Source organism: Rhinoderma darwinii, chromosome 1 (assembly GCF_050947455.1).
Source record: "Rhinoderma darwinii isolate aRhiDar2 chromosome 1, aRhiDar2.hap1, whole genome shotgun sequence".
Taxonomy (NCBI): Eukaryota; Metazoa; Chordata; class Amphibia; order Anura; family Rhinodermatidae; genus Rhinoderma; species Rhinoderma darwinii.
Window position 1 is genome coordinate 535,601,960 of NC_134687.1, and position 14,294 is coordinate 535,616,253.

Sequence of the window (14,294 nt, forward strand, 5' to 3'; positions counted from 1 at the left end):
GACACTATCTACAGGGTGGCTGTATAGCACGGTATATAGGGGGCGGTATTGCACAATCTACTTGGGGGCACTATCTACAAGGGTGCACTATCTACAAGGGTGCACTATCTACAAGGGGGGGCTGTGTGTGGCACCCAGGGAAGGGGGTGCCCAGTCAAAAATTTGATATGGGGCCCAGTCTTTCCTAGTTCCGCCCATGATGTCAGTTAGCCTCTACCCTTATCTGGCAGTTTGAAACCAAAATGGACACCGCCGTCTATTGCATTGGTGATTATAGTTATGCGGCAGGTAACAGCATCTAACCCAGGGCAGAGGGAAGATTCGTACAGAGCTCGTTTCGGGGTGAGTTTAGTGGCGCCCGGTAGACTTGATAAATCTCCGCTTTTTCTGTGAGCCTCCTGGACGTTTCAGGATAGTTGGCAAAAATGATAGAGATAGATTTTTTCGTTGAAATAGCCGTATGAGGCAACTTGTAATTTTTCACGGCACCATTTATGGTACCATATAATGTACTGGAAAATGGCAAAAAATTCTCTGTTGGGTGGAATAGGAAAAAACAATAATTCCTTTAATGTTCACGTTTATTTGTTCCGCTTGGCCATATTCAGATACCCATAACTTTTTGATTTTTCCATCAATTGAGCTGTGTTAGGGCTTGTTTTTGGTAGGCTAAGCTAAAGTTTTTATTAGTACTACTTTGGTGTACATACAATTTTTTGATCCTAATTTGTATTCAATTTTTTGTGGGAGACTAGGTGACAAAAAAAAACCCAGCAATTTAGTAGGCCCCCTGGCTGCCATGACATTCATCAGCCTGTGAGCTCGCTCCATACTTAACCTTCCAGGCTGTGACAGGTTAAACTGAAATGGGGGGGGGGGAACCTGTTCATCACAGCTTAAATAGAGCAGTGTTGTAGTTTCCTGGACAGCAGGTGGGCAGGATTGCCGCTGTGCAGGAAAAATCCAAGAGGCTTTTGTTATTTCACCACACAATGGTGCTGAAAACGGTGCAGTTTTTAGGACATGCTGTGAATCTCAAAAACACAGCATACCATATCCCTCATGGTTAAAAAGGTTTTCCCAAATAAAAGACTGTTTGCCAGTTGTAAAGCAGCATCAGCACTGATTCAAGCAGGCAGTCTCTGCAGTGTGAATAAGCAGACTATTCAAACAAAAAGCGTAAGCCGGCAGTGGCCGACCGGGCACAAAACTGGTAAAAGGTAAAATAGGCTTTCAATGTTTGGTCGGGAAAGTCACTAGAACATTAGTGGGAGTGGCAGTAGGAAAGCTTTGTGCCCGGTCGGCCACTCCCGTCTTACGCTTTTTGTTTGAATAGTCTGCTTATTCACACTGCAGAGACTGCCTGCTTGAATCAGTGCTGATGCTGCAGGACTCACAGGTCTTTATTAGCTAGTCCAGGTTCAGTACAGAGCTGGCAACAGGCAGTAGTGTGTGGCACAAATGTGGTCAGGAAACAATTCAAAAATGGTACATAGATAAGTGACAACAGGTTGTAGTGTGAGGCAAAGACGTAGTCAGGAAACAATCCAAGTTTGGTACACAAACGAGTAGCAACAGTTTGTACAGTAAGGCAGAAATAAACTAGACTACAGGCAGGAAGTTCAATAGTCTTGCAATCAGGGAGTGCGCAGGCCAGACTTGGGGTAAGGCCCCATGGAACGGCATTGACGGGGCCGACAGCCCTGTATAGCGCGGTTAGCAAATATCTTGTAAATAGCATCATGTTGTTGTGGGTAAAACGGATGCGGCCGTTATTGATTACACACTTTATTGCCGCACGATTTTGCAGGTAAGCAGCCCATTCGACCGACAACACTGCGCTGCTATTAACGAACTATTAGCCAACCGTGCTGAATAGGGTAGCGGCGCAGCTGTGGGCCACTTTGCGCCCACATCAATTCTGATTAATGGGGCCTTACTCTTAGGGCAGATTCAGACGAACGTTGCGTTTTTGCGCGCGCAAACAACGCGGCATTTTGCGCGCGCAAAAACCACTTGACAGCTGCGTGTGTCATCCGTGTATGATGCGCGGCTGCGTGATTTTCGCGCAGCCGCCATCATAGAGATGAGGCTTGTCGACGCCCGTCACTGTCCAAGGTGCTGAAAGAGCTAACTGATCGGCAGTAACTCTTTCAGCACCCTCGACAGTGAATGCCGAACACAATATCAAGAAACCTGTTAAAAAAAAAAGAAAAAGTTCGTACTTACCGAGAACTTCCCTCCCGGCGGTTGCCTTGGTGACGTGTCCTTGGTGACGCGCCTCTCTTGACATCGGGCCCCACCTCCCTGGATGACGCGGCAGTCCATGTGACCGCTGCAGCCTGTGCTTGGCCTGTGATTGGCTGGAGCTGTCACTTGGACTGAATTGTCATCCCGGGAGGTCAGACTGGAGGAAGAAGCCGGGAGTTATCGGTAAGTCAGAACTTCGTTTTTTTTTTACAGGTTCATGTATATTGGGATCGGAAGTCACTGTCCATGGTGCTGAAACAGTTTAACTCTTTCAGCACCCTGGACAGTGACTATCTCCTGACGTCGCGTACCGGAAATTTTTTTGCCGGGTTCGGCCAAAACGAGTTCGGCCGAACCCGGTGAAGTTCGGTTCGGTTGTCCGGGTTCACTCATCTCAAAGACACTCCGTTTGGATGTTTGGAAACAGAAAAGCACGTGGTGCTTTTCTGTTTACATTCATCCTTTTGACAGCTGGTGCGCTGTTTCAGTCGGTTCGCACGGAAGTGCTTCCGTGCGACCTGCGTGGTTTTCACGCACCCATTGACTTCAATGGGTGCGTGATGCGCGAAATACGCGGAGATATTGAGCATGTCGCGCTTTTTGCGCAGCTGACAAACGCTGCGCAAAAAGCACGGACTGTCTGTACTGCCCCATAGACTTGTATTGGTCTGTGCGTGGCGCGTGAAAACCACGCGGCCCGCACGGACCGAATACACGTTCGTGTGAATCCCCCCTTATAGTAGGCTAAAAGGGTAATAACAATTAGGCAATCAAGAAAAGAAATGCAGAGAGGCAAAAAAAGTCAGGTGAACCTAGGCAACAGATTTAGCAGTGTAGGTCCAGCATTTCAGATAGCTCGACGAGAAGAGCTAAGACAGGGATTGGGATTGAGTCCTGAAAGATAGCTTGTAATTCCTATTTTGGGTAAAATATTCAAGCTATTTCAGCTATATACCTATAGAATGGAGTGGGAGTTACACATGCGCCCTTGCTGCTCCATTCAAATAGGAAATCGTCATCATCATCAACTGCCACGATTTCCTGGTCTAGAAGGCGGCCCCTGGCCTTCTAATCCTTGCCTGAGCGTTGTTAGTTTTCCCAGTCTGTCTTGCAAATGGTCCCTTAGCGTTTCCCGTTCCAATTGTTACCCGTGCCTTGTTACCCGTTCCTGTTTCCCGTGCTGTGCCTTAGTATCGAGTCGACCCACGTCCTGTGTCATCTGCCACGTCCAGAGGAATCCGCCACGTCCTGTGTCATCTGCCACGTCCTGTGTCATCTGCCACGTCCTGTGTCTTCTGCCACGCCCGGAGGAGTCCGCCACGTCTGGCGCAACTTGCAGCTCCTGTGTCATCCGCCACGTTTGGCGCCATCTGCTGCACCCATCTCATCTGTGCCAGAGCTGCGGCCGCCATCTGGACTATTCAGGTACCCTTGTGCGGGACATTATATTTCTGGGGTGTCCTGTTTGGCCAGCTGCCTCCCCGCTGTGGCGGTACGGCCTAGTGGGTCCACTAACCCACCCCGTGACAGGAGGTATGCTTTAACTTTTAAATAAAGTCAACGATTATCATTTGTGAATATTGATCTGTTTGACCCCATTTTTTGCGGTGGTTATTACGGGGCCTTATCCTACAATGCCATTTTTCTACGATGCTGTAGAATAAGTCATGCACGCGTGTCCTGTGCATCCCTGAAGTGGGTGCCTGACTCTCTAGTGACAGCTAAAGTACCACTCGAACAGCTGGGTTTGGGGAATTAACAATCCCATCTGTTAAACCCTGTGATTAACGTTCTCATCTCCCCCTTTAAAGTCGGGTTTACTGCGTTTCCTGGTGATACAATCGGGGCTGAGGAACTCCTTGTGAAGTGAGCCCTGAGGACAAGTTTTACAGGCTTCAGGACTGAAATCTTCCAGCATTGCTGATTTTATGTCTGCACAGAACCTTACCCCAGGTAGACCACAATAAACTAATGTGTAGAAAATTGCAGAAGAATTCAGGCTATAATTCAAAAGAAGGCAAGTCAAGTAATACAATGTATATAGAGTTTAAATGTGAACATGTACTTTAAGTTGTTAAAAAAAAACAGATACGGTAAGGTTCAGTATGTACACAGCAAAACAAGTGTAGGGGTCGCTAAAAAGAGGAACAGATTGACATAATTTTTAAAGAACACTGGGAAAAGGGAGGATCCAAATAGCTGTCCAAGGACCAATTAATTTTAGTAAAAGTAGCGTTGTTAATACACGTTCACGTTGGACCAGTAAAAAAACAACTGGAAAGTATTTTACGGAGACAAAATGCTAAAAATTACTGTACCTCTAAAAGATATCTTCCAATGTACAGCACAGAGTAATATGGAGCACTATAAACTCTTTCCTTTTTATCTTGCAAAAGGCTTTCATTATTTGTAAACACATGTGTTATCTCCCCATCCGGTTTGTTTGGAATGTGTAGCATGGCTTGTCCAGCTTTAAGAACTCTATAGAAAACAAGAAAGTACAAAATAAGGAAATGGTCATGAGAATATACGCGAATAGTAGACGTTAGTCATGTTCTACACCACTTGCTTCAGAGTTTATTACTATAGGATAGTGAGCACAGATACCTATTTCACACCACCGATTGGAGACAGCGGAAAGTTGGTTTTTCAGCATTACCCACTGATTCTTTAGTTCAGCCACTTTTTGAAGAAAAGGTGAAAATGCGCAAACTGTAGACTAGCTGTTTGTTGTGTGATCATCCTGCCCACCATGTTCAATTTACTTACACCAAGCACCACAAAAGTTTCCAGCTCAATGTGTGGCCATAAGACAGAAAAACGGGATACATGTAGTTAAAGGATTGGCCAAGGAAAAAATATTTAGTAAAAATGTCTCCCAGCCTTGGTTTGCCTTCCCTAAAACCCCCTACTAACATTCTAACCAGTTTCTGTTTCATCTCAATCATCATTGCTGCTCTGTTTACATCCCTTGCTTGTTTCTGTGTTTCCAGTAACCCACCATACCCATGATCCCTTGCTGCATCTGAGGAGACAGCTTACATTACCCACCCCCTTCCTCCACAGCATCTCAGCTATTTGCATACTGCCATGCAGGGGCGTAACTAGGAAACACTGGGCCCCATAGCAAACTTTTGACTGGCCCCCCCCTCCCCTGGGTGCCACAATATAATGTCCCCCATATACGGTGGGGGCAGATAATGCCCCCCATAGCAGCCCCCATAATATAATGCCCCCATAGCTGCCATCACAATATAATAGCTGTCCCCACAGTATAATGCCCCCCCATATAGTAAAATGGACCTATAGCAGCCACCATATTGGCCCCCCTTCCCTACCCAGTATAATGCCCCATAGTGCCGAATAGAAAAATAACATAATTACTTACCTATCCCCATTCCCACGACGGGTGGAGGATCCTTCTCCTCCGGTCTGTGCTGTGAGTGACTCGGCGCAGGCAGGCACGATGATGTCACAACATCATGCCTTCCTGTGCCGAGCCGCTCAAGGCAAAGTGAATGATGGAGCAAGGCTTAGGGGCCCGGTCGAAATTGCGACCGTTAAGACCCCTAGAGCTACACCCCTTTGTACAGTAGCCTATGGCAGAGCAGGGAGATACCTCCCTGCTCTGTCATAGTGCTCAATAGCATCTGCATCCGAAGGATGCAGACATTATTGAATGTGGCGGCGCTACCGCTATAGCAGCCATAGCAGCTGCTAGCTGAGCTTCTGGGCATGGGGGGGGGGGGCGTAACGGCTGGCGGCACGGGCCTCCTCATGCCGCGGGCCCTGTAGCAACCGCTATGGCTGCTACATCGGTAGTTACCCCACTGCTGCCACGCCTCTCTAAATTCACAGGGTCATTGCCTGCTCTAATTACAGTCACCCAGCTTCCTGCATGGTCACACACACTCAGTAATAATCACGCAGGGAAGATGGGGGTTATATACAGGGATGATGGAGGTTATATACAGGGATGTGGAGGGTAATACACAGGGATATTGGGGGTTACATGCAGGAATGTTGAGGGATATACACACGGATGACGGGGTTATAAACAGGGATGATGATGTAATACACAGGGATGACATAACTTCATCATCCCTGCATACAATTTGTGTATAACCCCCATCATTCCTGTGTATTACCTCATTATCCCTGTATATAATCCCCATCATCCCTGTGTATTACCTCATCATCCCTGTATATAATCCCCATCATCCCTGTGTATTACCTCATCATCCCTGTATATAATCCCCACTTGGGGGCGTGGGCGATGAGAGGGGACGGCCAGGCAGCGTGGGAACTCCGAGAGAGAGGAGGAGGGGGCATGTACTAGCAGAGATGACATTCCCTGTCTTTGCTCAGCCAGCACTTCCGGGAGACCAGAGACGCTGCGCGTCATCAACTGGGTTTACAGGCAGTGGGCCGGGTGGATGTTTCATGAGCTCTTCAGAGCTCCGCCTCTGGTCCCACTGCCTGTAAAGCTAGTCGATGACGCGCCGTGCTTCAGCTCTGCCGGAAGTGCTAGCTGAGCAAAGACACAGAACGTCAGAGGAAAATTTACTCTGGGTGCGGTCACGCACATTAGAAGTAAGTAACGCCACAAGATATAAACAGACATTATATTAGGAAGTTAATTGTACATGTCACATTAAGTTAAAATATAAATAAAATGTATTCCTGGACAACCCCTTTAACTGCAACTTGACATTCATATCAGGGTTGGGAAAATGCAAATCCACATTATAATTAGCCAATAAACATTTATATTTTAGTTACTGTTGTGTTAGAAACCTATAGACTAATTATCTCCTGAATTGCAGTTTTCCTTTTCTATCCCCCCCCCCCCAAAAAAAATAATATATATATATATGTATATATATACACATATACAGTGAAGGATATAAGTATTTGATCCCTTGCTGATTTTGTAAGTTTGCCCACTGTCAAAGACATGAACATTCTAGGTTTTTTAGGCTAGGTTAATTTTACCAGTGAGATAGATAGATTATATAAAAATAAAAAAAAACAGAAAATCAAATACTCAAAGGGATCAAATACTTATTTCTCAGTGCACAATGCAAATAAATATATATAATTTTGACAATGTGATTTTCTTTTTTTTTTTTTTTATATATAATCTATCTCTCACTGGTAAAATTAACCTAGCCTAAAAATTCTAGACTGTTCATGTCATTGACAGTGGGCAAACTTACAAAATCAGCAAGGGATCAAATACTTATTTCCTTCACTATATGTATATATATATATATATATATATATATATATATATATATATATATATATATATATATATAGAGGAAAACACAGCACTCAATGCAGACTGAACATCAGGCCATGTGCACGTTACCAGTAGGACGACGAATCAACTCCTTAGATTAGAATACCAAAGACAAAAGAACAAGTAACAGCACCAGGACTTCAGCGTTGGGGAGATGTTGGTTTATTCACCACCAGGTGGAAGAATGAGCTACGTTTCGGTTCACACCTGAACCTTTCTCAAGCATGTTGATTTATTCAGTATCGGGTATGAGCGTCACGTGCGGAAATACATGCACTTACATGCCTTAGCATGCTATCAATGAGATTAATGGTTTTCTGAGGAACGTTATGCCATGCTAAAATCACTTGGGCACGCAAATCATTAAGATTGGCTGCTGGCAGCTTCCTTTGCAATTGCCGACCAATGACGTCCCAGATGTGCTCAATGGGAAACAAGTCCGGAGACGACGCATACCATGGTAGCACATTTAGGCCAAGCAGGCTGCTCACAGTAGCACGAGCAATATGCGGCCTGGCATTATCTTTTTGAAAAATGGCTTCTGCAACACTTTGGAGAAATGGTCGTACCACTGGTTCCACGACCAAATCAATGTAACGCCTAGCTGTTAGTGCCCCTGAAATGAAGACTAGAGGGTCCGGCTACCGTACATTATGCCACTCCACACCATAATCCCGAGGAGTAAGACCAGTGTGACCTTTGTGAAGGCCTGTTCTTGGCGTTGTCCAGACCAAACTCGGGCTGTTATTGCATCTGAGATAAAATCATGACTCATCGCTAAAGAGGATAGACCTCCATTCCAGCCTCCATTAAAGTTTTGCCGTGCACCATGATAGCCTTTGAGAGCGGTTGCGTGTCGTCAATGGAACACCTGTAGCTGGACGTCTGGCTCGTGCAAACGCCTTCTGATGGTTTCTGTCGACACTGGTTGCTGCCCTAGGCTTAGGATGTGACGTTCAATTTCACTTGCAGTACAGAATGGATTACTACACAGTATTCTTCCAATCAAACGATCTGTATGTGCAGAGGGTCGCCTCCATACACCTCTTGCTGTCATTCCCGTTTGTTCTCCCAACCTCTGGGACAAGCAATGTTAAAACAGTGCTGATATCTCAGCCTCGGCGTGTAGCGATCTGCTGGAGTGATAAACCAATGTCTCTCAGTTCAAGGATTCTGTCCCTCATTGCCACTTGTCGCAAACTAAAATGGGCACGTCGAAGAACAGGAGGCATCGCACAATCCCACACCACTTGATCTGATTTTTTGAGGTTTTATGAGGCTAAAAAACTTTGCTTTCAATCTGGCTTTTATGCCTCTCTCACATGCCACAGATTACAGCTAGGTGCTTAAAAATGTGATAATTTGCAGATCTTAGCCTGCTACTTCCTCGATTTACATAACCTTAGAGCTTGCCTTTCTTGGTGTTGCAGTTTTAAGGTGGTGTGTATAATAATATTATATATATATATATATATATATATATATATATATATATATATATATACACACACACACACACACACACACACAATCATATACACACAATATTATTTTTGTTATTAATATATTATATATACCCCAAACCCAACTTGTCTCTCAAAAAACAAGCCATCTTAGGGCTACGTCAATTGAAAAAAACAAAAAAAATAATAATTATGGCTATTAAAAAAATAGCCATGTGAGGAAAATCAAAATTGGCTGCTTTAGGAAAGGGTTAGTGAAATAGATTTGAAAACTTTATTTGCAAGCACTACCAATTACAAGTGTTATAAAAATGTAGCAGTAACAATATCTTTTGTACACTAGTGCACAAAATTAAATGACAATATGTAATTTTATAACATAATATGTAAGATTTATGTATTTATTTCTCTAAATTAAATATTTTCTTTGCCAGATACAGATGTGTCCACCCTTCCCTTTGCTTGAAATTGGATAAAGCGTTAACTAACTTTTCAGGGGATCTTTCAGAATAAGGGCCTATTCACATCAGCGTTCGGGTTCCGTTAAAGAGGCTCTGCCACCACATTATAAGTGCCCTATCTCCTACAAGGAGATGGGCGCTATAATGTAGGTGACAGCAATGCTTTTTATTTAAAAAAAACTATCTATTTTTACCACCTTATTAGCGATTTTAGATTTATGCTAATGAGTTGCTTAATGCCCAAGTGGGCGTATTTTTACTTTAGACCAAGTGGGCGTTGTACAGGGGAGTGTATGACGCGGACCAATCAGCGTCCTGCACTCCTCTCCATTCATTTACTCAGCGCATAGGGATCCTGCTAGATCCTTATGTGCGGTCATACTTACACATAAACAATACTGAAGTGTTTATTGTGTCTATTCACAATCTCTGCACTCTGTGTGGTAGTTACAGCAGAGGTGATCTCGTTGTAACCTGTGATTTACAGCGAGATCACGCTTCCTCTGCTGTAACTACCACAGACAGAGTAACAAAGTGCAGAGATTGTGAATAGACATTCCATGGAATGTCTATTCACTGTCTAAACACTTCAGTATTGTTAATGTGCAAGTATAAGACAGCACATAAGGATCTAGCAGGATCCCTATGCGCTGAGCAAATGAATGGAGAGGAATGCAGGACGCTGATTGGTCAGCGTCATACACTCCTCTGTACAACGCCCACTTGGGCATTAAGCAACTCACTAGCATAAATCTAAAATCGCTAAGAAAGTGGTAAAAATAGATCGTTCTTTTTAAATAAAAAGCACTACTGTCACCTACATTATAGCGCCGATCTCCTTATGTAGGAGATAGGACACTTATAATGTGGTGACAGAGCCTCTTTAAACCTTTCCATCAGAGGAACAGATGAATGGAAAGCTGAATGGAAACTATCGCTTTCATTTGTATTGCCCTTGATTTCAATGGTAATGCTTCCATTTCCGTTCCTTAAAGTTTTACGTTTTATTCACGGAAACAATCACGTAGTCGATTACGCTATTGTTTCTGTGGAAAACCGAAACTTTACAGAAAGGAAACAAACTGGAATGGAAGGATTACCATGTAAATCAAAGTACGTGGATAATAACACATTCTGGTCATTCTAGGACTTGTTATCTGCAGTTTTTAGAAGTTTTCCCTTCTGCAGGCTCTCTCTCTAATTCGTAGAGGTCTCTGAGCTAGTGGGCAGAGCCTAAAGGCTATCACGTCTTCTATTCACTGTGTAGCGTCCATGGCTGCGGACCGTCGAGATAACTTACCCCCCGGCGGCCGTAGCCATGGATCTGTTTGCGCTGGCTCGCATCTCCTTCCCTGGAGATGCCAGCGCTGACTTCCACTCCGGTCCGCTGTGTCCCGTAGGGTGCGCGCGCACGCTCGTGCCCAGCCTTAAAGGGACAACGCGCGCACATGGGAATCCTCAATTAGCCCATGATTTCCCTGGACTATATATAATAAGGGCCATGCCCCTTTGCTTGTTGCCTGAGCATTGTTAGTATTCCCATGTCAGTCTTGCAAATGGTCCCTTAGTATTTTCCTGCTCCTGTTGTTACCTGTTACCTGTATCCTGTATCCCGTGCTGTGTTCTTGTTCCTGAGCCTCTTAGTGTTGAAGTCGTGTCCTACTGCAGCTGCGGTCATCTGCCACGTCCAGTGCCTTCTGCCAAGTCCAGTGTCATCCGCCACGTCCAGGGTTATTCGCCACGTCTGGCGTAACCTGCTGTACCCATCTCCATCCGTGCTAAAGCCTCGGCCACTGTCTGGACTATTCAGGTACCCTAGTGCAGGACTTTGTATTGCTGGTGTGCTCTGTTGTTTGGCCTGCTGCCTCCTCACATACTCACAAACCGTAACACACTAAACATAGAAATAGCAGAGCAGGATTCTCCCCTTTTCTATCTATCACATATACATAGCAGCAGCAGCATGGAGGAGATTATACAGCAGTAATGAACAGTGTAGCAGAGAGTCCAGCCCTGGGGTGACATATAAACCTTACTAGCAGCTGCTGCAGCATCTGACTGTCTTTTTCCCTCTACTCCTGCTCCCTCTCCCCTCTCCATAAACTTGTATAGGAAGCAGATTTGTGTCTCTTTCTGAAAAAACAAGGTATAGTAGAAGCCCGGTAGGGGGCAGGTGTCACTATGGATAATAGATTTTACTGATTGCCCAAAATCAAAAGAATACCCTATTTCTCACTCTACTAAAAAAGTAGTTTCTTTAATCCCAATATTAAAATATAATCCTTATTCGTTATTCAAACCAAGAGGACACACACATTTAAAAAGGTATACCAGAGTGCTCTATGATAACCTATATCAATCCTTGCACACGATTAACCAAAGGGTTAGAATCATTGTGGCTATTGCTGATCAAAACATTTAGTGGATGTGGATACGTCTGCAGATTGTATCCAAACTAACTAGGGTCGGCGTTAGGGGGGGGGGGAACTGGGCAATTGTCTATCCCCATCCTCTTAGGGCCCCCTGCCCACTACAGCAGCTGTTACGGGGCCCGAGGCACGAGGGAGCCCGCGTCGCCCGACACATAACATTTATGGCCTGGCACGGGCCCCCTCATGCCCGGTGGCGTCTCTAGCACCAGGGGGGACCCGTTGCCAGCGACAGCCACATGCAAATTGTATCTGCATCCTCAGGATGCAAATGCAAATGAATACTATAGGCTGCAGGCCACGTTAGGCCTGCAGCCTATAAGGCGCGGAGAAGAATCCTTGCGCAGGCTGGAGTGATGACATCACTGCATAACGCTGGCCGGAACAATTGTCTCACCTGGAGGCTGTGAAGCGCTCCGTCCATCGTGGGAATGGGGCAAGGTAAGTACAATTTTTTTAGGGGGCTGTATTCCACTATATACAAGGGGAGGTGGGAGCTGTGTGGCACTATATACAAGGGAGGGGTGGCTGTGTGGAAATATATACAAAGGAGGGGGGCTGTGTGGCTCTATATACAAGGGGGTCTGTGTGGCACTATATACAAAGGGAGGAGCGAGCTCTGTGGCACTATATACAAGGGGAGGGGGAGCTGTGTGGCACTATATACAAGGGGCAGGGCTGTGTGGCGCCATCTACAGGGGGCTGTGTGTGTGTCTCTATCTACAGGGGGCTGTGTGTGTGGCGCTATCTACAGGGGGCTGTGTGTGGCACCACGGGGGTATTATTACTGTGGGGGCACATGGGGGGCACGGTTACTAATGTGGCACTTTTATTATGTCAAGCACTGAGGGATCATTATTACTATCTGGGGCACTGTGGATTACAAGCTTAGAGGATGGGGTATAGGTGTGGAGGGTGCTGGAAAAGAAAGAAACCAACTTGTCTGTGTGTTAAATTCTGCAGAGACGAGTCGTGGCAGGAATAAGTCGTCACAGTGGTGTGGGCCGGATGGAGGAAAAAAGGAAAAGTGAACGAATGTAAATCAGAGAAAACATCACCTGTGAGTTACTGGATATAAATGTGCTGTAATCACTTATATGGTCTGCAGAGGTCCTGTGTATAACTGGCATCTACCACTATACGGTCACTATATGGTGGTACTATCTCTTTATAGTGTTTTTTATTCAGTAACCGTATGGGGTTATTATTCAGTCACTATGTGGTTATGGTGTGGCAGTATTATTCAGTATCAGTATGGGGGTATTATTCAGTCACTATGTGGTTATGGAAAATTTATTAAACAAATAGGACAAAAATTTTTACAAAAGCATAAAAAGACAAGACTCTAGTAAAAGTAAGTGGTATAATGCTGGATGATATATATACATTAAAAGGCTATTATGAGTTCACACAGAGTATAAAGTTGACCCCAAATGGGTCTAAATGCTAATGAATTCTAATCCCACATAAATAATTCTAAATAATAGATGGGGGAGAAGAAAAAGTGCCAGTGCATAAGAGTATGTTTCTGTAAGCAGCCTTACCCATAGCAGCAAAAAAAAAAAAGAGCTCACTCAACCACAATGACCCCCAAGGTGCGTTTCGCTATGAGTGCTGCATTATACTGGATTAAACTCAAGCAGCAACATATTGTTCAGACCGCAAAACCACATTACATTACATATTCCACTTTATTAATCTCTTAAAGGGATTATCCAGGATGTGAACATTTTTTATTAGGGGCTGGAAATTACATAAATAAAAGCATAAAAGCAATATTTACCTATCCTTGCCACTAGCGATCCAGCGCTGACGCTTCGGCGGCACTCTGATGGTTGTTTACATGCATGTAGCATTTCACCGCTGCAGACAATCAGAGGGCTTAGCGGCCATATGTTGTATTTCCATCCGTCACCAGTATTAAATTTTTGCTTTATTTATTTCATTTCCAGCCCCTAATAAAAAAAAAATTCACATCCCAGGAAAACCCCTTTAAGTACAAACCTATTTTGGGCCTGCATCTCCATGTTCCAAAAGCAATAACTTTTGTTTTCCGGTTGACACAGCTGTGTGATGGCTTGTATTTTTGCGGGACAAGTTGGTGTTTTAATTGGAAACATGTTGGGGTACATATAATTGATTAACTTTTATAAAAAATAAAAACGTTACGGGGTTGAATTTTACGCTTTTTTTTTTTTTTTACGCCATGCGGCGTTTAGTGAAAATAATATGTTAACTTTATAGCCCCAGTTGTTACAATTGCGACAATAGCATATATGTATTTTTTTATTTTTTCATGACTTACTATTTTTTACGAACTTGATGGGGAATTGAAGCTGCGCTCTCTTGATCTCTTATATATTGCTTTGCAATACAATTTCAAAGC

The 14,294-nt window shown here is 44.4% G+C and overlaps 1 protein-coding gene across 3 annotated transcripts in view; it reads right to left on the reverse strand.

Annotated features, from left to right (window-relative positions):
* The window catches only part of SLF1 (SMC5/6 complex localization factor 1), a 168,912-nt gene that overhangs the window by 113,740 nt on the left and 40,878 nt on the right, over positions 1-14,294 (reverse strand). For all 3 annotated transcript variants that reach the window (XM_075837184.1, XM_075837192.1, XM_075837177.1), the window contains exon 5: positions 4,569-4,731. In XM_075837184.1, coding sequence (XP_075693299.1) covers positions 4,569-4,731 — 163 coding nt within the window. The remainder of the gene's footprint in view (positions 1-4,568; positions 4,732-14,294) is intronic.